Consider the following 25540-nt stretch of genomic DNA (forward strand, 5'->3'; position numbering starts at 1 on the left):
TAGGGCCTTTGTGGAAGTGATTAAGTCAAGAGCACTGCACCCTCGTGGATAGGACTAGTGCTCTTATAAAAGAAATTGAAGATCTGGGAGGCCGAGGCAGGAGGATCACTCGAGGTCAGGAGTTCGAGACCAGCCTGAACAAGAGCGAGACCCCCGTCTCTACTAAAAATAGAAAGAAATTATCTGGACAACTAAAAATATATAGAAAAAATTAGCCAGGCATGGTGGCTCATGCCTGTAGTCCCAGCTACTCGGGAGGCTGAGGCAGGAGGATTGCTTGAGCCCAGGAGTTTGAGGTTGCTGTGAGCTAAGCTGACACCACGGCACTCTAGCCCGGGCAACAGAGCAAGACTCTGTCTCCAAAATAAAAAAAGAAAGAAAGAAATTGAAGGGATCACCCTAGTCCCTTTTTACCCTTCTACCATGTGAAGACACAGCATTCATCCCTTCCAGAGGATACAGCAAAAGATGCCCTCTTGGAAATAACCCTCATCCGACACCAAATCTGGTACCTTGACTTTGGACTTCCCAGCCTCCAGAACTGTGAGAAATAAATTTTTCTTTATAAATTACCCAGTCTAAGGTATTTTGTTATAGCAGCAGGAGGAGACAACAATAGTTATATATTCATTTTCATTCATTTCAAAATCCTTTCTTTTGCCTTTGAGATTTCTTCTTTGTCCTATGGGGTCTTTAGAAGTACATTAGTTTCCAAATATTTGGGGATTTTCAAGATATATTTATGTTATTGATTTCTAATTCCATATGGCCAGGGAACATACTTTGTATGACTAAAATCCTTTTCATTTATTTTGCCTATTTTTATGCCCAGAATATCATTTATCTTGGTAAATTTTTCATGTGCATTTGAAAAGAATGTATTCTGCTATTATTGGGTAGGGTGTTCTATAAATGTCAAGTTGATTAATAGTGTTTTTTAAGTCTTCTGTATCTTACTGATTTCCTACCCGCTTATTAGTTACTGACAGTGCGATATTTAAATCTTTGAGTATAATTGTAGATTTACTTCTTTTTGCATTTTATCTGTGTTTGCTTCAGGGGGTTTGAAAGTGTTAATGGCTATATAAACATTTAGATTTGTTTTGTCCTGTTGATGAAATGACCTCCTTTATTCCTGATATTATTATTTGCTCTGAAATCTATTTTGTGTGATACTAATAGCAATTTTGTGAACATGTTGTATCTTTTTCCATCTGTTTATTTTCAATGTATTTGGATCTTTAGATTTAAGATGAGTTTATTATAAGTAGCATATAGTTGGATCTGGGCTTTCCTCTTTGGATTCTCACATTCTTCTTTATTTGGGCCCCATAATGTTAAAAGTTAACAACTCAAACAATTTTAAGAAATTTTTTCTTTGAATTTTATCTACTTTTAAAGTTTGTATTGAGCAGGAAGGTATGTCTGAATTCTCTAAGGTCTCTATTACCAGTTTTTCTATCAGCCACTTAGTACAAAAATATAGATATGTATTTGTTGAGCAGCTGGTGTGTGACACACATTTTTCTGGGCGTTGGGAATATAGTGGCTAGCAAGTCAAAGTCCCTCCCCTTAAGAAAGTCACAGTCTGGTGGAAAAAAGTGTTCATTTTTCTATATAAGTTGATTTGGAAGCAATTATTGTAAAAAGGATAATCTTGAAGCAACTGTTAGTCCCTACTTTCTGAGAGCTCCTTGCTAAGCCTTGGCTTCACAGGATGGACTTTTTGCCCCAGGCAGAACTGGAGGACCATCTATAAGTTTGTACAAAATCTTGAGAGTGGAAGCTTAAAAGAATGAGCCTGAGAGCATGGAGGCAATTCTAATATTTAAGAGATGACTGTGAGTCTACCAGATAGCAACAAAAATTGAGGAATGTGTTTGTCTTTTCTGTTCCTCACAGACATTCAGGTAACGGCCCCTAAACCACCAGGACCCCCTCAAGCAGAACATTATTCTACCAGGGCTTGCCAAAAAGAGCCTCATGGAACCACCAGTGTCCCCCAGGGGGAACATCCAACCACCAGAGTTCCCACCCAGGACCTAATGAGTCAGACTCCCCACTGAACCACATTATCACCATGAGGACCCCTAGGACCTATCATGATCTGGTATGTCCACCAAAGAGGTTCCTCCTCCTGAACTCAACCCCAAGGGACCACCATGGCTGAGTTGTCTTCCCACGCATCCTTTTATGCGGTACATTCCTCCTCCTCTAGCATGTCCACGTGCTCCCAGCGGCTGTCCTGGGAGGAAATTTAGCCCCATCTCTTCCCCTGCTTCCTCTCGCTCTCTGTGCACAAGGGTGCTGGTGGGGAGTATGTTGAGGCTTTCTGTGAGGAATGCATCTCAAGGGCGTAGGCCAGGGGAAAACAGTTGTGTGTGGTCTTGGAACTGGAGCTGGTTGCTCCCTGGGTGTTACAGGGTTTGTTCATCCTAACTCTTGCATAGTATTTCCTGTTACAGGAGTGAGTGTGCATGTAAATAAAGGAACCTCTCAGGACGCCAGAGGGAAATGCTGTATCCTTTGGACCCCCTCTGTGATCGCCCAGACTGAGGGAGTCTGGGGGTGGGTACCATGGTGATGCTATCCTGAGTCAGAGAATGATTGATAAGGGGCACAGGCACGTGTCAGGGCAAAGATCTCCTCCCCCTCCACACACATTCTCTGATCCAGGGTGCACTGAGTGCTTCCTGGGAGCCGTGGTTCGCTGATCCCCCCGTGGGACGGTGGGCAGAAGCCCATGCTCACCTAACAGCCTTTGGCCCTGAGGGAAAACTGGGCTCCCACACCGAAGGGGGTCCGGACGCTTGCTCTAAGCTCAAAGTTAGCGGCAGTGAGTTGAGTTCCACTGTGTGGCCTTCACCCATTTACACTTCCTTTCTGCCCTCAGCATCCCCCTTGCTATGACAGCGTAGGGACAGGCCACCCCCCACAGCTCCCTCAGCTTCCTCCTGGGATGACTGGGGTTGTGTGAACACTGGTGGGCAGGGCTGTCCGGTTGGGCCTCCATTTACACACACCAGCTCCTCCTCCTACGCAGACAGCTGGGGAGCAGTCAGGGACATAGATGCGGGTGACCCAGACACCTGAGTGTGTGTTTGAAAGCAGGACCTGGCTCCGCTGAAGAACCTAACGAGGACCCTGAGGGCAGATCACAAACCTTCTCCCCCTTCAGGGGATTCTCCACTGACACTGCTTTAGGCACTCACCTCAGCCACAGCCCCAGAGGGCTCCCCACCCCCAAATCGTACCTTCTCTGGTTGAAGCCCCCACTGCAGACCTACCCCAGTCGTGTCCAAACGTGGCTGTCCCGTGCTGGTCACAAAGCAACGTTTTACAGGCACCCACTGGACATAAGGGTTTAACACAAAGCAGCATGGTTCTTGGGCATGTCTTGACGAGCCGAGATCTTTCTGGTAGGTGCAAGGGCCACTCTGGCTCCACTGGCCCTAGTTAAGGCCCAGGAGCTGATTTCCTCTAGCCCCCCAGCCCAGGCACACTTAGGTCCCCATCTCCCAGGCTGATGTCCAGCATTTCCCCCCAACCCGCCCCGGTCCCAGCTGGTCCCTTGAAGCCACTTTCAAGCACACCTTGAGCTCAAGCTCCGCAACCCCAGACCATCTGGGACCCGGCTGACACAGACCAAGGAAGAAGTTATAGAGGCCACTCCCCTACAGGGACCTGTCCTGACCCTACATGCCCTCCCTCCCCCAGCAAAGACACTGTATGGCCAGAGAAGGAAACACGCTTTATGCCCTGAGGTGATCAGGGGAGGCTCGGGGTGGGGGTGTGGTACTCACACTACAGTATATAAAAGTGGTCTGTCTCCCTCACCCCAGCAGAGGATCCAGCCCCTTCAGCTGCAGCGTGTTCTAGTCAACGCACGTTTGGTTTGGTTGCTGCCAGTATGGAGCGCTAGACTGTCCTCTTGATTCCTCTGTCCTAATGGTGCACAAAAGTCAAAGGAGGGTGCACGAGGGGGCTGGTCTGAGACAGGTGAGCCATCCAAGGAGCGCAGGCTCTTACAACTGGGAAGGCCACGGCAAGCTAGGGCTAGACCAACCCGGCGCCACAGGGGTGGATGAAGAGTTCTGCATCCCAGAGAGGTTACCTCCCTGGAAGAAGGTCAGAGGCCCAGCTGGTACGGTCAGTGGCGGCGGGCCAGCCCAGCCTCGCTGCCTAGATGGCAAAAGTCTTCCCCAGCTGCAGGGGTGACTGACGGGCCTGAGCCAGCTGCTGCCTTGAGCGCAGACACGGAACCAGCACCTCCTCCCCACCGTTCACTTGCTGCTCCTGGAGCCCCGCTGTTTGCTCATGGCTGTGAGCATCTGGCTGATGTAGGAAGTCAGGAGGTCATCCATCTTGTAGCCCTGGAAGCAGAGGTGAGAAGTACAGCAGAGCAGTGGGTGGGCAGGGCCAGCCCCTCATAGCCAGAACATGGTTCCAGGGACCTCTGCAGTGGACAGAACCCAAGACAAAGGCAAATCCTGTCCTGTCGGGACTCAGTCTCCCCATCTGCACAGTTGAAGAGTAGGATTCATCCAGCTGGATGGCCAAGGTTCTAAGCTGTTACGACCCCACAGTAAGCCCCTAGCTTAGGGGTCCCTCAAATCCTGGCTGCCTCCCTCCATGCGTGACTCTAAAGGCTCTCGGTTGGGCCATACTTTAGAAGTTTGAGCCCAGTCCAGGAGGTCTCAGTGCCAGTGGTTGTACTGTTGAACTTGGGAGCGTTGGGCTATAACCACAGGCTCAATCTCCAGATACTGAAGGCAGTCAAACGATAGTTGTGGAATGAGGGAATCTATTCCCCAGCCCTAAGCTGAGCCTCAAACTGACCTGACCCCAGGCAAAATCGCACACTCCCTTGTTTGTTGGGAGGATGGCTACGCTGCAGATGAGCGGGGAGCCCGCCAGGCCCGCAAGGAAGAGCTCTCACCAGCGATGTCTCACAGAGCAGTTTGCTCCCGCGCACCAGGTTCCCAATGGTGATGTGGAAGTAGGTGTTGCCGCTGCTCCAGTTGGAGATCTTGGTGAAGGGGTGAGTAGTCAGGATGTCCTGGGGGAGCAGAAAGGGCATGAAGCCACTGCCTGGACCCTCAGATGAGAACACGGCCAGCTCTGCCATGAACTCCCCACTCCATGCCTTGGTTTGGACCAGCCGGTTGGACAAAGAAGTCCAGGAGGCTGTTGGGTATTTGGGGCAGAAATTGGAAAACCTGGAAGCCTGAGGGAACTGATACTGTGGGCCTGGATGAGATGGTCCAGGGAGAGTTTGAGAAGAGAGACAAGGCAGGACAGAGCCTTGGGGAACACCATGTGCATGGGCTGGATTAGAGAAGGCACCACAAAAGTGAGACGGAAACGAGGAAAGCGAGGCCCATGGAGCTGAGGGGAAGACGGTGGTCTCAAGAGCACGTCACCACCTGTCCAGTCGTACCCCTTCTGCGCAGGACTGCTCCGGCCCATAAACACGAGCAGCGGCGACACCGGGTGACCCTAGCTCAGCCTGCCAACCTGACTCATATGGGCAGAGTGGCCAGTGATGCTGAAAAGGCCACATGCTGAAAAGGGCTCACGGGATTTAGTAGGAAGGAACATGTTAGTAACTTAAGAACAATTTTGATGGAGCAAATGTGCAGTGCGGATGGTGGACCCAGCAAACACAGACCGCCTTTCAAGAAGCGTGGCAGGGGGGTGTGAGAGTGGGGAATGGTGGCTGGCAGGGGCTGCAGTGGTCCGTCTGCGACCTGTGTTAGTGACAGAGTTGAAGCCTGGCCTCCTGTTCTTTCTTGTCCCTGCTTACCTTCGTTCTGGGATCAATGAGACTGACCCCGTATTTGTTGATGGCAATTAAGAGGATCTCAGGGAAGTTTGGCTCCGTCGTTTGCTAGCAAAGCAAGGTGGGAAACCATCAGGTCGGGGCCCACAGCAGGAAAGCATTTGGGGACAGGAATGAAGCTGTCCCCAGCTGAGATAAAGTCAACCTCTCCTGCCGCCCACTTGGTGCCAGGGGTACAGAGGTACTAGCGGCCCTGCCAGGACCTCACAGTCTCCACCTCTGCTGGGCCCTTGGTGCTACACATCCCTTCATCACGTCACGGGTCCCCAGATGACCCTCTACTGTGGCCTTTCTCTCAGCCCAAAGCCCTCCCGTCTTTAGAAAGCCCTCCTTGAACCCTGCATCTGCCTCCAGCTACCTACTCACCCCTCCTTGCACAGCTGAGCTGCTTGAAAGGCCTCCCATCCTAGGTGTGACAAGGCCGTCCCCTCAGCCTCTCACGCCAACTCCTCACCTCAGCTCCTCACTGTTCTCCTGCCTCTGTCGTGCCCCTCAGATCCCTCCTGCACCTGGCAGCCAGAGTGGCCTCTGTCCCTGTCATGCCTGTTAAAAGCCTTCCAAGGCTCGCCACCGCCTGCCAGCTGTGGTCGCCTCAGCTCCCACCGGCCGCCCATCCACACTCAACTCCTTGCATTTCCTGCCCAGACCTAAACTCTCACGCGCCGGCCCCCTGCCAGGACCACTGTCCCCAGGGGCTTCCTGGAAAGCTCAGGTGTCACCTCCTCCAGGAAGTCTCTCAGCCCTTCTCAATCTGGGCAGAGCCTCTTGGGCTCTGCACCTTGGCAAGGGCTCCCACTGTCACAGCACAGGCCACCCTCCGTTACCCTGGCTTGTTTACATGTCTGCCTTCCCTGCCAGGCTGAGCTCTGGTCCCTCTGTCCCCAGGGTTGAGCCCTTAGCCAAGACACTCAGCGGGATAAGGCTGAGGGTACGTCCCACCTTTCCTTACCAGGGCAGGTGTCCAAGGCCACCGCTGTTTTCCTGCAGTCCTGGGGAGGGGTCTCTATGCCTTCTTATCCCCCCATTCACCCTCTGGCCCCCAGGCGTACCTTCACCTCAAAGAAGGCTGAGCCGAAGGTCGGCCACTTGAAGATGAGCTTCAGGAAGGCCAGCTTGGCCTCCTCCTTGGACTTCCCCGCGTGCTTGTTGAAGTAGGCCACGATGGACTGCGGGGGTGGGGGAGTCAGGGCAGGCCTAGGACAGGTGAGCCCCCCACCCCAGCTGATGGACTCCTGACCTCCCTTCCCACCCCTAGGCAGGCCTGCCAAAGGGTACTAGAGCAGGTCACCATGGTACCCGTGGTGCACATTACTGCCAGGTGGCCACCGAGTCCTGTGCATGGAGGACTGGGGAGTACAAAGCAGGGGGGGAGAATGGAGGGCAGTCTTACCCTGGTCAGGAGCCACGAGAGGCTCCTGGGCTGCTGGGCCTGCCCCCTTGACCTCTGCGGTGCCCCAGACCCATTCAGGGGCCCCCATTCCCGCTGCCCACCCCGTGCTCACCCGCTTCCAGTCATCAGGTGAGACCTGCCGGATGAGGTCCTGGGGCACCAGCTCCCGCAGCAGCTTGGGGATGCTGGGGAAGTAGGACTTGTCCTCCTCGAACTTGACCCTGTAGATCAGCGCCCCCAGCTGCAGCACCTCCTCGCGCGTGCACTTGTGGTAGCCTCGGAGATACTTGGGCAACTCCTGCCAGAGACAGGGCAGGTCACAGGCGTGGAGGGACCTGGAGGACCTGGACCCTCCCACCACCCCAAGGCTGGGGTCTCCCGCCTTACCCCCGATTTGGGCCCACTCAGCTGACACTGTTCCCCCAGGGAGGTGGCACGGGACAGGGAAACACCAAGTCTGCCCACACAGGTTCAGCGCTTTACAGTTTAGCATGGTCATGTCTGAACATCAGCGCATTTCCCCTCGCAGCAGTCCAGGGGGTGAGCAGCCCCCATTCAAAGACGGAGAAGCTCTGCGTGACCAGCTGGGGAACTGAGACTGTTGCGCACCCCTAGCCTCCCGCGCCTGCCCTCCCTCGCAGGAGCCTCCCACTCCGCCGTCCTCCCACGTGCTGCCTTGAGACGGCTGGTTTCAGCAGCAACACGGACCTTCCCAACCCCTTAAACTTCCAGACCCAGAACAACTGAGGGCCGGGAATGGATCAAAAGCAGAGCTGAAGCCTCTGACAGGCCAGCGCCGCCCAGAGGCTCCTGGAGCCTTAGCACCATCATCTCAGCCACTGTTTGAAGGGCAGGGAAACTGAGGCTAGCCTGCAGACACACTGCCAGAGACCTGAGTCAATCATTATCCATCTACCCACCCAGAATCTACTCCTCCATTCCTGTCCATGCACCTACCTGCCACCCACTGATGGGTCTACCTACCCACACAGCCATCCCTCCACCTACCTACCACTCGCCAATATCCCCCATAAATTCATGCTGCATTCATCCTTCCACCCAGCCGTTCACCAATTCACTTGTCCATTGGTCCAACAAGTGTTTGTTGATCATCTATGAGCCAGGCCCTTTAAGCAACCATGCACACCCTCCCTACTCTCATGGAACTTGTAGTCCCCGTCTAACGACCACACCAAACATATGTGTAATTACTGTGCACAGTGCTATGAGAGCATGCAACAAGGTGACCTCATCTGGTCTTGGGGGCAGGGAAGATGTCCTTTAAGATAAGATGGTCGAACTGACATCTAAAAGCTCAGTCAGTGAGGGAAGGAATTGAGGGAAGAGCATCCCAGATAGAACAACATTGCAAAGGCCCCGTGGCACACATGAGAATCTGAAAAAGTATAAGCTAAGTGAACCAAGCCAAAGGCTGCTAGGTATGAGACAAGGCAGCAGGAGTAGGCAGTGGCATCACCATGCAGGGCCATGTCAGGATTCAGGCTTACACCCGAAGAGCAATGGGAAACCACTGAGAGGCTCTGGAAAGCAGGATGACCCCCGCCCCCTTGGAGAGAGGATAGAAGGGGCCAAAAATGGATGGGGGAGACCAAGGAGAAGATCACTGCCTCCATCCAGACGAGAGACGTGTGATCCTCATTACATCGCTGGGCCTGTCTGAGCCTGCTGCTCCCTCTACGACAGGGAAATGGATGTGTTAGGGTTGGTTGGGACGCCAGGATGAGTGAAAAGTGCCGGACATACGTAATAGAAGCTCAGCACGTGAGCCTCCCTCCTGGCTCTGCAGGTGCGTGCCTGTGCCAGGAAGTGTTCACAGAACTACACGGAGGCCTTGGGTAGACCAGTTATTGCAGCAGAATCTGGAACTTGGAGAACAGCTGAGCGCCGAGGGGAGTGCCTGAGCAGGTGGGGATTGGGAGCTCAGAGGAAGAACTGTCAGGCCCTGCGGGCTGACGGGTTAGGAGACAGAAGCAGCAGAGGGTGGACCACTCCTGGAGGCCCCAGTGGTCTTGGGCAGGAATCCCTTCAAGGCTGGGCTGTTACAAGTCCCCCACCTGGTAAGGGCAGTGGGTCTTTGTTTTCAAGGTCAAAGGACAGCAAGGCCGCAGCACACGAAGACAACTAGAGCAGAGAGGTGCTGGGCAGCTCACCTGGTAATAGTGGAAGATGGAGTCAGCCATGGGGTCCTTCCCCGGCACCGTAGTGGTCCACAGCTTCTTCATGAAGAACACCTGGTAGGTGAGCGAGGGCACGATTCCTATGGCACAGGGCAGTCGGTCACCCAGCAGGTCCCAGCACAGAGGCTGCCCACACCTCTCGCAGCACGGCCCTGAGCCAGCGCCTCCCCACTCGGGGCCTCATTACCGTCCTTGATGGGCCGCGCTTTCTTTATCCAGTCTGTCAGGTGGCGAACAAAGTCGAAGAAGAAGTCATTCTCAGGGACGCTGATGACCTAGGGACACGGCCATTGTGGTCCACTTACTGTGGTTCAAGCACTGCTGGGTTTTCTCCTGTTCCCACTCAAGGCCTTGCTGGCAGATCCTTCTCCAGGAAGACTCCACTCCCAGCCAGAGGGGGTTTCTGTGTGTCAGCCCCACCCTGCCCCGGCCGTGCCTGTTAGTGTCTCCAGAACAGCCCACTTCCTGCCCAGGGTGACAGTCATGCCATTCAGTGCCTAGGACATGGAACACTGCCCTAGGCCCAAGGGAAACGGGCCAAGAACCAGGCCCAATCCCTGCCTTGGACATTCTCTGGCATCTCTGTCAAGCTCTCCTGCAGGTTCTGAACTCCCCTGGATCTAGGACCTCATCAGGGTCACCTCTGGGTCCCAGTGTCAGGCACAAGGACACTGGGAGGCAGTGAGGAGGCAGACACAGATGCACACAGAGCTGTCAGTGGGCAAGAGGAGGAAGACCTAATTCTGCCTTCCCATGGGAGGGGGCTTTAAAGCCGGACCTTTAAGCCTTCCACAGACAGAGGAGTTGGAGGGGTGATGTGGGACGGTGGCAGCGGTATGAGCCTTGGAGTTAGACCTGCCAGGAGCTGAGTCCCTGCTGCGTGACCTTGGATAAGTTATTGGACCTCTCTGAGCCCTAGTTCTGATAATCATGCCTCCCTTGAGGGTTATTTCAAGGGTGAATTGGCCCTAGCATGGCAGCTGCGGGACCAGTCAAAGCAAATCTGGGCAGTACATGTGTGTTGGGGCAGGGTGAGGGGCCTGGTGCGTCCAGAACAGAGTGCCTGGGCACAGGGCTCGCAAGAGGGTCTGAGGCCACGTGCAATGCCCTGGGGAAGAGAGATTTAGGGTAGCCGCTCCGTGTGACAGACTGCAGGGGTGGAAGGAGAGGGCTGCGTGTGAGCACCTCTCCTCTCTCCCCCCACCCCTCCCCCACCGCTGCCCACAAGTTCCTACAGGAAACCTCCCATAGATGGGCCGACGCAGGCAGGTAGACAGCCAACCACCCACCTTGTCTGCAATTTTGACAAAGAGGCTGAATCCGTCTGAGGACTTGAGCAGCAGCCGGGTGGCGATGTTCTGGCAGAAGTCCTTGGCCTTGGTGCTGGACTCCACCTCGAAGGCCTGGGGGAGGTGGTGCACGCTTGGCTCCTGCAGGGCCTGTCCCAACGGCCCATCCTCCCCTCCCCCTCTGGCTGTGCCTCCTAGACCAGCCCCTCCCACACGCAACACCCTCCTTCTCCGTGAGTCCACAGCTGAGTGACAGCAGAGGCCAGAGGAGCACCACAGGAAGGGGCCGGGGGCAGGATGGGAAGGACAGGGATTCGAGGAAGAGGAAAGGCAAATCCCAAAAGTGGGAGGGGAAAGCAGCCCCACGGGTGAGGGGGTCGGGGTCTGGTGAAGTCCTGCATGGAGGGAGGAGAGAGATCTGGGGACAGCTTCCACAGCAGGAGATGGGAAATGACTTGAGGCGGTTTTCCGTCCTTGTGACCTGAATCACGCTGTGGCATTTCTGAGTCTCTAGTGTCAGATAAGTCCTACAACTACTCTTCAAACTATTAATAAGTTTATCTGAATGAGAGCCTGTGCTGAGATGTGGCGGGGAGTGGGGATCGCGGGGCTGACGGTATGGGTAGAAGACAGACAGACAGGACCTTGGAGGATAGGGCCAGGCTGGAGGGACCCCAGCCACGCCAGGTGAGGAGGGAGGGAGGGGCCTGGGGGTTCTGCCTGCAGGAAAGTGGGCTCAGGGCCATAAGGGAGCCTGGACTGCGGGGTCAGAGGGCCCTGTGCCCAAGAAGAGAGCTGGGATCAGGGAAGTGGCAGCAGGACAGAGCCCAGCTTGGGGGAGAAAGATCCTCAGAGGCAGGGAGGGAGGGCCATCCTCTGAAGGAAGCTGCTCGAGGAGCAGGGGTCGGACCAGGAACAAAGGGCAGATGTGGGGCGGCGGGGGAAAGGCCTCAGGACCACCCTCTGTGTCGCCGAGGGAGCCAGCCCCGTCAGGTGCAGACTCAGAAGGCAGGGACACTCACCTCGTCAGTGTCATCAGGGAAGTAGACCTTGTGGAAAATCTGGGTGGTTTTGTGCTGGATGGCCTCCACCTCCACCAGGTGTGGAGGGTACTTCCGGGCCCCGTTTCTGAAAATGAGGCAGGAAAGGGGGCAGGGTTGTGGGACCGTGGGGACCGGGGACCAGGAACACGGGAAACTACGGGGGCAGACAAAGCCTGATATTTGTCCCCATCCACCACTTCCTATCATGGGGCCAGCCACTGACCCCTCAGAGCCTTGAGCTTCTCATCTGTAAAATGGGAGGATAATAGCACACGCTTCAGAGGGGACCAGATGAAGGAGGCAAGTGGACACAGTATGAAGTGGGGCCAGGTGCCTGTGCCTCTCCAGTGGCCTTGGGGGTATGAGCCACACACGCCTGAGCAGCCGACTTTCCAGCTGTCTGGAATGGGCCGCTGGGCCCTAGGCCTCCGCTAAGGTTCCCCAGGCATAGGCCCCAGCTGCTGTGAGGGCACATCCTCATCCCCGAGGAGCTGGCCCCACGAGCCCCGCATGGCCCAGGCCCAGCCCAGGGCCTCTGTCTGTACCTCAGGGCTTTCTGGAGCCGCTGCAGGCAGTCGACGGCGAGCGGGCAGTGCTTGCGGGACTGCAGGAAGCGCTGCACGTGGGGCAGGAGGATGTTGCTGGGCGGGAAGAGGCCGGTGCACAGCCAGAGCAGCTCCCAGCCCCGCTCCTCGCTGTACCTGCGGGACAGGCACGGTGTCCAGCGGGGCAGCCCCGCTGGGAATCACGGGGACCTGCGCTCGGGCCACACAGCACTCGGCTCCTGCCGCAGCAGCACTTGCCTGTCCCACCGTGCACTCCGGTCAGGGCCAACACAGACCCACCCTCCAACAGCCAGATCCAGCTAGAGCTGCTCAAAGTGTGGCTGGCCCAGCCACGCCAGGCCAGTTACCAGTCCACGCAGACGCGGGGTGCTAACGCCACAACGCAAAGCTGCCGTGTTACCAGGCACTCGGGTTCACCTGGGATTTTTTTTTCCACAGCAAGACTTTCCCCAGGAAGGAAGCAGCGTGTGACTGATGTTCTGGCAGAAACTCTTTAACTCATCTACGCTCTGAGTAGCTCAGAGTTAGACCAGCCCTCCCAGGTCCCTCAGGCACCACTCTGAGCTCCGTGAGCCTGACTGGGAAGCTTGGAGGGCTCCTAGGAGGAGGCGGCATCTAGGCTTTGAAGGGTGAGGCAAATTCTGATGTGCAGAGAAGGGGATGAGAGGATTTGGGGGCCGTGGGCACAGCACGTACAGAAGTGTGGCAGCATGAAAGATCTGATGTGTAGCTCAAGGGCGGGTTTGCTGAAGAGCTGTGGAGAGTGACAAGGCTCAGAAGGAAGGTGAGGCTGGATGCAAGGAGAGAGGTGGAGCTTCTCAGGCTCGGAGAGGAACATGTGCCTGACTTTCTGCTCCTGTCCAGGCTGGCCCAGTAGGCAGAAGGTGACACCCTCTGGGGCCCAACAGCCTGAACCCGTGAGAGTCTTCAGCCAAAGCTTCCAACCAACAGCAGCTCAGCCCGAGCCAGGGATGGACCCTTGGCTAAGAGCTGAACCCGCAGGCAGACAGCAGGGTCTGGGCTGGGGAGGGGTACTCAGAGGCGGCTCAGGCAGGAGCAGTTGGAGGAGCTGGGGCTGTTAAGCGTACAGGACAGACTCAGCAGGGGACAGCCACTACCTCTTGGCTCCTGACAGGCTGCCCTTGGGCCTCAGGAGCCAAGCTAGGACATGAGGGGGCTCTGCTTCCAGGCAGAGCCAGCTGCTGCCTCCAGAGGGAGGGAGCTTCCCGTCACAACAGTGGGGGCCTGCCCTCACCCGCCCCCCACGCACGAATGGCGCACCTGATGTGGTTGTCGGTCAGCTGCTTCAGGATCTGCACGTAAACCTCGTCCTTGAGGGGCTCGGCCTTCAGGGCGCCTTCAAAGATCTGGTCGGTGAGCTCGTTGACAGAGCGCATCCTCTTGGACGGGTAGTCGCCCATGTACTTAAGCACGGGTGGGGGCTGTCAAGGAAGGGCTGGAGGCCGCGTGGGAGGAGCACCGGGCTGGGAGGCAGCGTGTGACCCTGGGCAGGTCCCTGGGCCTCGGGCCATCATTTGCTCTCCTTGCCTACCACCTACCCACTGTCCTCATCTTCTCACAGGCCCCCAGCCTCAGGCCCCCAAGCCCCCACAGCAGCCAGGACTTCCCGGGTCACCATCCCAGCTCAGTGGCTTGCCCTGGCCCTGAGACACGGCCACAGCTACCTTCCGGGGCCTGGGAGCTCCTCCCTAGTCAGCCCGGTCTTCTGGCTCCCTTCATGAGCTCGGCCCTCTGGCTGTGCCCAATCGCTCTGTGCTCAGAAGCAGCCCCGCTCTGTTCTGCCTCAGGGCCTTTGCGCGTGCTGCTCCCTCTTTGTGGAACACTCGCCAGCCCTCTCCCCTTAACCTGGCTAAGTCCTACCCAACCTTCGGGTCTCAACCTAGATACCACTTCCTCCAAGAAGCCCTCCCTGCCAGGTCAGGGCACTGTGCCCGTCTAGTCCCATGGCAGCACTGATCCCGATGCGCATGTCACCGCCATGGGGCCAGGCGCCGGGTCTGGTCCCTGCCCTTTCTCCGTGCCTGACCCAGCACATCTGCCAACTGGATGACAGGGTCAGAGCAGACAGTGGGCGAGGCAGCCCCTTGCACACCCTATGGTGCCAGGCACGGACCCTCCCCACGTGTGCCCAGCACCCGGCCACCCCTCGGGAGGAAGGAGGTGTCTAGATGAAACCGGCTCCACCGTGCCCCTCCCCGCGGCCCGCCCGCCGGCGCGGATGGATATCGATGAAGGCCATGCAGGCCTCCTGCGAGAGCTCCTCGCTGCCCAGGATCTTCTTGAGCAGCGCCTGCTTGAGCGGCTCCCGCGTGTGGCTCCACAGCCGGTCCTTGCCTCGGGCCTTGGACACCATGACGCGGCTCAGGGTGTGCTTGGGCGGGGGCCTGCGACAGCATAGGGATAGTCAGCCCCGACCCTGCCACAGGCAGCCCGGGGACACACCCCCCGACCCCCTGCTCATCCCTGCCCTGCGTGTGGCCCTGGGACAAGTCACCACTGACAGCCCCCGGGCCTTACTTTCTCAGCTGTAAGACAGGTAATAACACTGCTGGCTGTGCCCAGCCGCCTCCGCCCGCCCTGTCACCCCCTGCAGAGCTCAGTGGGTGCCACCTCCTCCAGGAAGCCTCTCCTCTGCCTACCACTACCCAGCACCCTTGTCACAAGGCTGGGCACCAGAACCGCGGCTGCCTGTTTCCTGCGCAGGACCGTGAGTCGGAGGCAGGCACAGGAGTGAGCCACGAGTGCCCGGGACCTGCCTGGGGTGGATGCAGTGACCATCTCTTACATGAAGGGAGGATAAGAAGAGAACATAGACGGATCATCCCAGCAGACAGAAACTGTCCCTGCTCCCTGTGACCCAGGCCCTGCTCACAGAGCAGCCCCAGCACCGAATGGCAGAAGCCTGCAGCTCACTGGCCTGTGGACCCCTCTCCAGGACCCCGTCACCTGAAGTAGTCGTAGGAGAACTCCTCCAGCGTGTAGGGCTTGGCGCGCACCTCAGGCTCTGCTGTTCGCAGCTGCAAGAGCCGGATGACATCCTGCCTCTGATCGGGGGTCATGGTGACAAGGGCCTAGGGGCCGGGAGACAGGAGGCTGAGGTCAGCTGTCCACCTGGGCCACTGGAATCAACATGGCGAAGCCTGCAGCCTTCTGCACTGGGGCTGGGGGGCTCTCTCCATGGGGTGGGCCCCATGCCCCATTCTGACCTGGGGAGCCCCCTTCCTCCTTGGGGTCTCTGAAGTTACTGCTGCCTCCAGGATTCTGGGCTCAGGACCCCTCCCCCTCAGGGTCTGAATCAGGTTGGGCCAGTGAGAAAGCCTGGACACAGCAGGGGGACGCGGTGTGAGAACTGCCCAGGCAGCAGGGCCTGGCTCAGGAGCCGCCTGGGAGGCCGGGCTCTTAAGTCCTCAGAGCTGTGCTTGGCAGGACTCCAGAAGAATCGGGGCCCCTGCCCAGCTGTGCCTTGCTGCCCTTCCAGATAGTGCAGGTGTCCCACGGCGATCTCTCCCCCAGACCACTCTCTCCCACCCCTACCCCATGGCAGTGCCTCATCTGACAGTTTCTAGGCCCCTCCTCCACCTGGTACAGGTTTGATACCTGCCCCAACTTTATATTTGTGGTCCCACAAGACCCCCAGATCATCTTCACAGAAGCTACATACTGTTAATCTATTGTAATCCCTCGTTCCACTACAGATACAGAAAGCAAAGAGGACACTAGCGGAGTCTCCCACCCATCTGCCACCCCAGGCCACATACCACAATCTCCCGTGGTGGCATGGTGACGGTGGGCATGACATACACACAATCGGTGGGGAAATCCCCACGTTGCTTGGTCCTCTCGTTGATGCCATTGGCCCAGCCTGAGTTCATGACCTGCTCGCCTGTGTCATGGTCCAGGATGACAAGGTCGCCCTTGGCAAAGCTGAGGAAGCCCGACTCCTCGCCCGCTGTGGAGAGAGGCTGGGTTGGAACCGCTTTATCTGGGTTGATGATCTATAGGCCACTGCTCCCCGCTGAAGAACTCCCCTGTCCCACTCACGTCTGCCCACCTGCCACTCTGCCTCCACCTTGTCACAATGCTCCACACAGACACAGCCACCAGAGGGAGCCACTCTCCTGCTCAAAAGCCTTCTGTGGCTCCCCATCCCTCTCAGGAGAAAGCCCACACTGGCAGCTGGCCTCCTCGACGCCACCTCACTTCTCGCCTCCCCCTCTCCTCGCCCATCAAACCAAACCGTCTGCAGATCCCCAAGGGGCTGGCTTTCTCCTGCCTCTGCCTGGTCCCTGCTCTGTTCTCTGCCTCACACACTCTGCTCACACGGTTCCCCCAGACCCCGGGCCACACGGGGCCTCTCCCTCCAGGCTCCCACAGCCTCTGGGCGTCCCTGGTCATTGCACCGTCACAGGGCCGTCACTATGTGTTCACACCTGCCACCCCCACCACCGAGGGCCGGGCAGGGTCCCTCAGGGCCCAGGTGGTCTCGGTCAGGGTGGTTGTCGCTGCCGTCAGCCTCTGAATGTGGGGGGTAGTTACAGAACACTAAGGAGGACCCTGATCTAGCTTGGAGGGGGTGACAGGAGGTAAGTATTAAAGGACCAGAGGGAGGGAGGGAGAGGAAGTTTCCCCACAGGGGACAGGTTGAAGGCACAGAGTTCTGCTGTTTGGTCCGGTGTCTGGGGAAGGATGGGTAACAAGGCACTGGAAGCCTTGAATGCCAGGCCAAGGCCAAGGCCAAGGCCAAGGTGCATGGTCTGCCCAACACTCCGACCCCCTGTGCCTGGCAGCCCATGTGGCAGCCACTCACCAGGGTTGGGGTTGTCCTGTAGGGCCACGACATACTTAGACCTCTTCCGGAGCCCCTCTAGGAAGGTGACCACCAGGTCACGGATGTCCTCAGCGTTGCTGGAGGTGAAGGTATACTCATCCCCCTTGATGGTGGCCAGTGTGAAGCTGGGGGCCGCCATTTTTGCTCCCCTGCAGGACCAACACGGAGAACAGGGCCCAGCCGGGGTCAGTCCTGCCCGGCCTGAGTGAGGCGCAGCACAGCCCGGATCAGAGCAGCCCAGCAAGAGCAAGACACGGCACTCCCTGAAGGAGACCAAGGCCAGCCTAGTCAGACGTGGGCCAGCCAGGAGAATCGTGGCCCAGATAGAGCAGAGCCTGGTCCAGCCAGGTGAGACGTGGCCCAGGTCAGACACATCTCAGTCCAAGTCAGACATGGCCAGGCATGGTGTGGGGAGACCCACACTGGCCCAGCCCATTTCCCCTTTTCCTATCTAATTCCCACTCACCCTTTAAATCTCAGCCTAGATGCTCCTTCCTCCAGGAAGTCCTCCCTGCCCTCCCACAGCCCTCATCGCACTGCTCCCTGTTTTAAAATGGCCTGTTCAATGTCTGTCTCCCCTCTTGACTGAAGCCCCAGGAGGGCAAGGACTATCTTGTCACCACTGCATCCCGTGGGCCTGGTCAGAGTCAGCCGTGGCCCAACCCGGTCCACATCAGACACAGCCCAGAGACTCCTACGAGCCCCAGACCGGGGGAGGAGCCACCGCACTGCTGGGGAAGCCAGTCTGTGCCAGGAGCCCGCCCGCCACCCCATCTATGCGACCACACTTCGCAGTGTACAAAGATCTCTCCCACCGGTTATGGCATTTATTCCTCACCACTGTGGTGGAAGGAAAGTATTAAGACCCCAGTTTCATTTAGGGATGAAGACGCAGAGGTGAGTCCTGCCCAGGCCAAGCTCTTTTTGTGCACACTCGCCTGCCCCCGACTGTCCTGCTTACGGCCCAGCCCCCTCTCAGGACAGCATTGCTGCGCTGTAACGCCCCCGCACCCCTCCCCTGAGGAGGTCCCGAGGGGTCTGCACAGAGCGGCACAAACTGCTTGATCGCCTGTGACCAGGACAGGCCACCGAGCGCCTCTTTGCACCCGCCATGACCTGCAGGACAGCTCCGCCCCTCTCCTTCCCCGTCTGTCGTCTGTGTCCTTCTGGCCCTCCTCACCTGCTGCTGGACACGGCCATGATCTCCGGGAAGGACAGCTCCAGCAGCACCTGCTCCTGCTCATCCACAAAGTACACGCCCGTCCAGTTGACGGCCACGATGACGTCGTTCTTGGGGAGGCTGGGGCCTGGGGCAGAGACCGAGGCACTGAGGGGCCCTCCCCGCTCCCGGGCCCTGCCCTTCCCAATCCTCGTAACCGTCGGGGGCTAGGGTGGGAGTACACTGGTTTCTATTTTACAGAGAGGGAAACTGAGGCTCAAAGAGCACAGCCCCCCTATAAGCCAAAACCCCAGGTGCAATGGGAAGAGTGCCGAATCAGGAAACCGGGTTCGGGCCCCATCCCTGCCACCCACCAGTCTTTGTGCGGCTTTGGACAGTCCCTGCCCTGCACCAAGGTGGGACATGGGGAGGGGCTGGACTGAGTCCCAGGGTTCCCCCCGGCCCTGGTTCTGTGAAGCGCAGCGTCTGCTTCGGCCCAAAGATGGCCGGGCGACGGCCCACATGGGTCTACATCAGCTGCACCCCGCTCAACTTCACGGAGTTGCCCTGCAGGGCTGGCCTGCCTGTGCTCTGGGCCAGCCTCTTCTGCACACAGTGGGTGCTTTACTGATTCCAGTGCTCATTCGATTGCTCAATCCAGCATGCCCCTGAGCACCTACTGTGTGCCATGGAGTCACTGCTGGACTTCAGGGAGGCAGACCCATGCTCAGCGGCATTGGCCAGGAAAGATCAAGCTGCCCACAGGCGGGAGGCCCACTGGGCGGGGCGCCTGGCCCGAGCCGCTCCCCTCCCTCTGCTGTGGGCCGGGGCATAGGGCCAGGGGCTGGGGCTGGTACCTGAGAATTTGTAGGCTTCGTAAAACCTGGAGAAGAGCAAGGGCCACTTGAAGCGGGCGTAATTGACCACATCCTCTTTGACCTTCTGGGCATCAGTTCTCCTCTGGGCATAAATCCCCTGGAGGGGACAGAGAGGGACACAGGACGAGACATACAGTACAAACTCTGTCTGGAAATCAGCTGGCCCTGCCCCGTAGCCAGCGTGGCCCAGGCTTCCGCACCCTCTGTGCATCACGGCCTTGCCCGTTCCCGTCAGCGCATGGCTGCCCCCCCCCCCCCCCCGCCTTGTCTCTCCGATTCCCTCAACGTCAGGTCAGTGAGCACCCGGGGCACAGAGGCAGAGAAGCCACGGGCTGCCCCAGGGAGCTCCTGCTTCAGCAGAGACAGGAAGGCCAGGGATTCGGCCTCGCACGTGGGAGGCCCGAGGGCCTGAGTCAGCAGGAGGTGTGTGTGCTGGGCAGGCAGGGAAGGGAGGGAAGGGGGACACGGTGGCAGGGAGCCAGGTCACAGGACCATGGGCAAAGCTGCAGCTGCAAGATCCTGCCTCAGAGAAACTGCCCAGCTGACTGTGGGAGTTGGATCAGAGCAGAGAGAGGCCTGGAGCCTGGGGTGAGGCGATCTGCAAGGGGTGCCGCCTTGCTCCGGGCAAGATACGAAAGCACCAGCTTTTTATTTCTCTAAAAACACTCCCCTAAGCTCCAGTAAGAACTCTGTGGGGGGGGCGGGGCCGCAGGGGGCACTGGAGGGGTCAGAAGGAACTTGTGGTCTTACAGTGTGCAGATGCAGGCGTGGGTGAGGTGAGCGTGTGCCGGCACACACTGCCCCAGCTCCACCGCGACAGGGCCCAGCAGCCGTGCCACCGTGGGAGCAGGGGGAGTTCAGGGTGAGGGGCTCAACGTCACCAACCTGATCCCGAATGGCTTAGAAGAGAGAGCAATGCTTATGTGCGCAGGGAGAGAAGCCACAAGCAAGTGTGGCTCACTGGTCAATCTGGCTGAAGTGTATACAGCTCTAATATTTTGAACTTGGAACTTCTCTGTAAGTTTGAAGTTATTTCAGAATAATATGGTTTTTTAAAACACCCCTCCATTATGGACTGAATCGTGTGCCACCCCCGCCACTTCCCACAAATTTGTGTCAAGTCCTGACCCCCAGTAAGGCAGAATGCAGCCCTGTTTGGAGATGAGGTTTTTAAAGTGGTAATGACATCAAAATGAGGTCATTGAGGTTGGCCCTAATCCAATATGACTGGTGTCCTTATAAGAAATTTTGGACGCGGACATGCATGTGCACAGAGGAAAGACCACATGGAGACAGATGGAGAACACGGCACGTGCAGGCCTCGGAAGAAACCAACCCAGCCAACACCTCGATCGTGAACTTCTCGGCTCTAGAACCGTGAGACACAAATTCCTGTTTAAGCCGTCTGGTCCATACCTTGTTATGGCAGCCCTGACAACCTAATAACGCCCCCTCCCACCCTAAAACAACACAAATTCACATCTGTCCACTGTACGAGAGGCCTGGCCCAGGGCTTTGGGATGTCCACGCCAAGGAGCTCCAGCCTGGCGGGGAGACACAGCTCAGCCGTGGGCCTCAAAAGGACATTCGCGCTGTGTCTCCAGGGACACATGGCAAGTACCCAGCATGAAATGAATGCATGACAATGGCGCCAACTCAGAACACGCCCCACGCACGCCCGAGCGCCACAGGGGCAGTGAGCACCGAGGAGGCCCGGGTGGCGGCTGCAGCCATTTGGGAGGCAGATGGACAGGCTTCCGCAGCTGATGGGACGTGAGGGTCGAGGAAAAGGGGTGGCCAAGGACAAAGAAAGTCTCTCACTTGAGAGACGGGGTGGCAGGGAGAACATACCCCTCTTCTGGCGGGGCTGGGGGTGAGGGCCCCAGGGTAAGCCAGGCTGGATGGAGAAGCTGCACAGGGGGCGTCGGGGACAGGCAGAGGCGGGGAGGGGGCTACCGGAGAAGGTGAAAGGTCAGGAGGGCAGGCGGAGGCCGTGTGGCGTAGGGGCTGACAGACTGCATGGGGCCCTCCCTCAGCTTTGTCAGAGATAGTTCCACTCTTGCTCAGCAGGAGCCACGGAGGTGAGGAGGCCATAGGTCCCCTGCCAGCAGCTGGTGCCCCCACCCCTTTCCCCACCTGGACACCCCTGCTCTACCCAGAGGGAACCACTCAGCTGGTTACTGGGCTCCAGGCAAGGCGGGTACAGGGGCTGCACCTGGAGTCCCCCGGTAGGACGCTGGGCTGGAGTTGTTTGAAGAAAACGGAGGTGCGCTTCTCAGAAGCTCCCTCCTGCGCCTGCCACCACTGAGCTGCGGCTCTCGGGAAGCTGTAGCACCAGCCAGCGGCTGGCACAAGACCAGGAGACGGGACGCCAACACCCACGCCCCCCCGCTCCCCGGTCTCCCTCAGGAGGCCGCAGGACTGGGTTTGATGCTCTCTCTGTCCCTGGCGCCCAGCCCGCCCTTCCTGTGAGCTGATGTCCGTGGTGGAGAGAGGGCTGCTGGGAGGCCAGAGGTAGGGAGCCATCCTGTCCCCAGGACACACCCTCACCTCCTCTCGGGTCCCCTCCACACACAACAGACAGGTGAGGGCTGGGGCCTAGCCCCCCAGGTCCCTCCCAGCCCCTCTACCTTCTTGTGGGCGGCGATGGCCAGCTGGGCCCACTTCTCCAGTGTCTTCAGGGGTGTGATCTCGCGGTCAGGGATGTAGGTGGGCACGAGGTTCAGCAGGCGCTCCAGGATCATCTCGGAGCCGTAGTCCACGAAGTACTGCTGGGAGGCCAGCTCGGCCAGATCGTCCTCCTGGGTCGGGGAGGGGCCCCGGTCATGTGTGCGGCTCAGGCCCCTCTGGGAAGCCCTTCCAAGACCACCGAAGCCCCCAGGCCCTGCTCCTGCCCTGCCTCCTGCAGCTCTCAGAGCCTGGCCTTTGGGACCCTGTGTTCTCACTGACTCACCAGGGAAATCCTGTCTGTTCAGTGGAACCATGAGCTTCCCATGGGCAGGGCCACACCCTCACCTCTTCCCGGGTCCTCACCTGCACGGAGACTAACCCTGCCCAGGGGGAGACGAACCCTGCCCAGGGACACACGAGCTCACCCAAAGAGGCCAGCCAGCCCATCGAGCAGCCGCTACAAGCTCAGCTCTGTGAGACAGCGACTGGAACTGACAAATGAGAGAAGAGGAAGTGCCTGTCCTAGAGAATGGGAGACCTGGGGACTACTGGAGGGGGTCAGGGTGAGGGGAGGGCACCATGTCACCGCCTCCGTCACCAGCAGCACTAACCAGGGGAGAGCCAAAGTATCAACCAGCCAGTAGGTCTACTGCAGAGGCTTTGGAGAGCCAGGCGGGACTGGGCATTTGCTCGTGCGTGGCAGCCCCAGTGTTGCCTACCTAGGGCTCCCCAGGGCTCTGGCAGCAGGGGCAATAGAGAAAGGCTCTTGGGGACCTTCCAGGCAATGGATATGTTCCAACTAGTTTGAGTATTTCAGAACGTTAGCAACTGATAAGGCTGTCCTAACGCATTGTGACTGAGTATTTGCTTACCACCCCTAATACCACCACCACCACCATCACTGCCTCCGCCATCACCATCCCTGCCTCCACCACCACCACTAAACACAACACACAACACCAGCATCACCACCACCACCAATAACCACCATTTTCATTTCCATCACTTCCATCCTCATCTCTCATCACAATCCCCACAGGATCATAAGTACTATCAGATCCACCGTAACCGTTAACAAAAATAAAACAGCCACATCACTCCTGTCCTCAGAATTAGGAAAAAGAACACACACTTGCAAACTCTGGTTTCAGTGAATAGGTCTCTTTCTGGCGTAGAGCTGCGTTTGCTGGACTAGCTCAGAACCACACAGAAGTCCTGGAGCACATCCCGGGCACCACGCACCGTCGCTGCAGCAGTGTGAGCCTGCCCGGCAGGACATTCTCCCCAACCCTTGCTGCTGTAATTCTACCTCCCCTCACAGCACCCCCAGGCAGGTGGTACAAATCCAGGAGCACCCTGGGGAGCGCCAACCTCAGCATTTGCTAACGGGGGTCGCAGACAGTGGGAAAACAGACAGCTATGGGCCACGCGGCTCAGCAGAAGACTCACCTTCTCACACCTGTACTCCCCGAACTTGACTCCACGCACCACTTGCTGGTAGATGAGGTTGGTGGCCACATTGTCCTCTGAGGGGTTGTGCCAGGGTGTGAAGACCTCTTTGCGGAAGAAGAGCCTCCAGGGGGCATTGCGCTCCTGGGCACCCTGCTCCTTGGCGTACTGCTCACACTGGGAGATGGCATCCATGACGTGGTCACTGCCACTGCCCAGGGAGGACACCTGTGGGCAAGCAGTACGCACGAAGTCAGGGAGGACTTCAAGGAGCCTCAACTGTGCCAACTGGGCTAGTTCTGATGGAAAACTGAGGCCCAGAGAGAGAGGGGCACATGCCCAAGGTCCCCCAGGAGGCAAAGTGGAAGGGGACCCCCGGATCCCAGCCGTGGGCTCTGAGCCGGCACACCAGCTGTTTTCTAGCCTCAGTTCTGGACCGTTATGTGGGAATTCCCATTTCTTAGTGGAAGCCCTTTGTGAGACTGTTGGATAGTCACTGAGAACACAGGTGGTATCTACAGGTAAGAAAAATCCAGGTGAGCTGTGTCCAGCGGCAGGGTTCCACGCCCGGGCCCGCGTGTGTGGGTGTACAGGCAAGCCCCCCAGGCCCGCTCAGCAGAGGACTCTCCATCCCGGAGGTGCGCCTGGGGGACACTCATGCTGCAGCTGGCTGAGAACGAGGTGAGGAGTTTGTCCCCACACGTCACAGCGACCTGACAGGCCATCGTTCTGTTCCCACGTGCACGTGAGAAAGTGCGTCTCAGCCGAGCGGCTGCGCGTCCCTCCGGCCAGCCTACCCCGCGGCCACGCATCCCTCCGGCCAGCCTACCCCGCGGCCTTCCTTCAGCACAGGAGGCTGCATCCAGCCTCACGTGACTGAAAGGAGCTGTGGGGTCCCATCTACATCCTACTGCTGGGTTTTCCCCCCGGCTTGCAGAGAGCTCCTAAGCAGCTGGCGAGCCAGGCAGAGCCGTGGTTACCACTGCTGCGGAGGAAACCCCGGTGCTCAAAGGTGAGTACCCTGGGCCTGCAGGGGCAGCACCAGGACGGGCCCAGAGCGGTGTCAGGGGAGGCGCTTCCGGCGGCCACACCTTATCAAACAGGGCAATGTAGAGGGAGAACCCAAAGCGGTCCTTGAGCGAGATCTTGTCGGCCAGCGCGTTGCAGAGCTCCTTAGCTGTGGTGGCCGAGTCCGTCAGCAGGGTCTTGGTGGTCCCATCCATGAATGTCACGGGCAACATGATGGGCTTCTTGGACTTGGTGGCCTGGAAGTGACCCAAGAGGGCTTGTGGGGTCCTTCCACTTCAGACCAGCTCCCTCCCTCTGGACTCTGGCTCTCCCGGTGGGGTTGGAGCTGCCTCTGAGCCCCAGGCCCAGCAACCCACCGGGCCACTGCCTGTCCCTGCCACCGGTGCCCAGGGAGCCGGGCTGTGTGCCCCACTACCCCCAAATGGACCTTTAGGGGCCCTGGGGCTGAGAGGTCGGGTCCTGCCACGGGCTTCTGTCACTTCACATAACCGTCACAGGACCCTGTGAGATGAGTATCGTTATCACCATGTTGCAGGTGAAGCCATTGAGACGCAGAAGGAATCCCCCTCAGCCAAGTCACTTTGTCCATACGGCCAGCAAATGGGGGTCAGCCATCCTTGGGGGGCTTTCCTGTTCCCATGGGCCTGGGATGCCAGAACTTGAGGGTGGGTGTTTGAGGGACCAGAGTTCCAGAGCAGGGAACACTTCTGGGGCCCCCAAGCGTATAGACACACGTGCACACACACACACACACACACACGTGTGCTGGGCGGGGCCGGGCCGCACCTGCAGCTCCAGCCAGCTGGGCGGCTGTGTCCGCGTCCCGTTGACAAAGGTCCTCCTCAGGCGCTCCTCGCAGTACGGGGCGTAGCCAGGCGGGCCCCCGTGGATGAAGTTGCGCAGGTACTGCAGCCAGAGGGCCGGGTGAGGCCTCCCCGCCCTGGCCTGGAGCCGTCACAGGCCCTCACCCACGCGGGCGTCTGCTCCTCCAGGCAAGGCTGCCCTCGCGCCCCCTCTGCTCTCCCTGGCTCCTGCTGCCCTCGCGCCGAGGGTGGCAGCCGGGCCACCGCAGCCCCACGTTTCCAGCTGTTCCTCCTGCCGCACCTCACACAGGCCATCCCCCCATGCTCGCCTGGCTTAGCTGCGCCTCCGCCAGGGCCCAGTCTAGCCCCCACCAC

General features: G+C 58.3%; 1 protein-coding gene across 3 annotated transcripts in view; it reads right to left on the reverse strand.

The window, feature by feature from the left end:
- Positions 1 to 3731: 3731 nt before the first annotated feature.
- MYO7A (myosin VIIA) overlaps positions 3732 to 25540 on the reverse strand; it is an 82191-nt gene continuing 60382 nt past the window's right edge. Inside the window, exons 29-49 of one of the 3 annotated variants that reach the window (XM_069469218.1) lie at positions 25149 to 25268; positions 24425 to 24598; positions 23334 to 23561; positions 21845 to 22015; positions 19194 to 19311; positions 18358 to 18484; positions 17157 to 17326; positions 16108 to 16298; positions 15296 to 15420; positions 14576 to 14733; positions 13610 to 13763; positions 12308 to 12463; positions 11742 to 11847; positions 10720 to 10833; positions 9618 to 9705; positions 9404 to 9510; positions 7345 to 7530; positions 6898 to 7008; positions 5807 to 5890; positions 4940 to 5059; positions 3732 to 4373 (exon numbers count right to left, since the gene is read on the reverse strand). In XM_069469218.1, coding sequence (XP_069325319.1) covers positions 4284 to 4373; positions 4940 to 5059; positions 5807 to 5890; positions 6898 to 7008; positions 7345 to 7530; positions 9404 to 9510; positions 9618 to 9705; positions 10720 to 10833; positions 11742 to 11847; positions 12308 to 12463; positions 13610 to 13763; positions 14576 to 14733; positions 15296 to 15420; positions 16108 to 16298; positions 17157 to 17326; positions 18358 to 18484; positions 19194 to 19311; positions 21845 to 22015; positions 23334 to 23561; positions 24425 to 24598; positions 25149 to 25268 — 2898 coding nt within the window. In that variant the 3' untranslated portion in view covers positions 3732 to 4283. Of the gene's footprint in view, positions 4374 to 4939; positions 5060 to 5806; positions 5891 to 6891; positions 7009 to 7344; positions 7531 to 9403; positions 9511 to 9617; positions 9706 to 10719; positions 10834 to 11741; positions 11848 to 12307; positions 12464 to 13609; positions 13764 to 14575; positions 14734 to 15295; positions 15421 to 16107; positions 16299 to 17156; positions 17441 to 18357; positions 18485 to 19193; positions 19312 to 21844; positions 22016 to 23333; positions 23562 to 24424; positions 24599 to 25148; positions 25269 to 25540 lie in introns of all 3 variants that reach the window. The other 2 variants (XM_069469217.1, XM_069469219.1) reach the window with 2 other exon arrangements.

The sequence above is a fragment of the Eulemur rufifrons genome, chromosome 6 (genome assembly GCF_041146395.1).
Source record: "Eulemur rufifrons isolate Redbay chromosome 6, OSU_ERuf_1, whole genome shotgun sequence".
In the NCBI taxonomy this organism is placed as follows: Eukaryota; Metazoa; Chordata; class Mammalia; order Primates; family Lemuridae; genus Eulemur; species Eulemur rufifrons.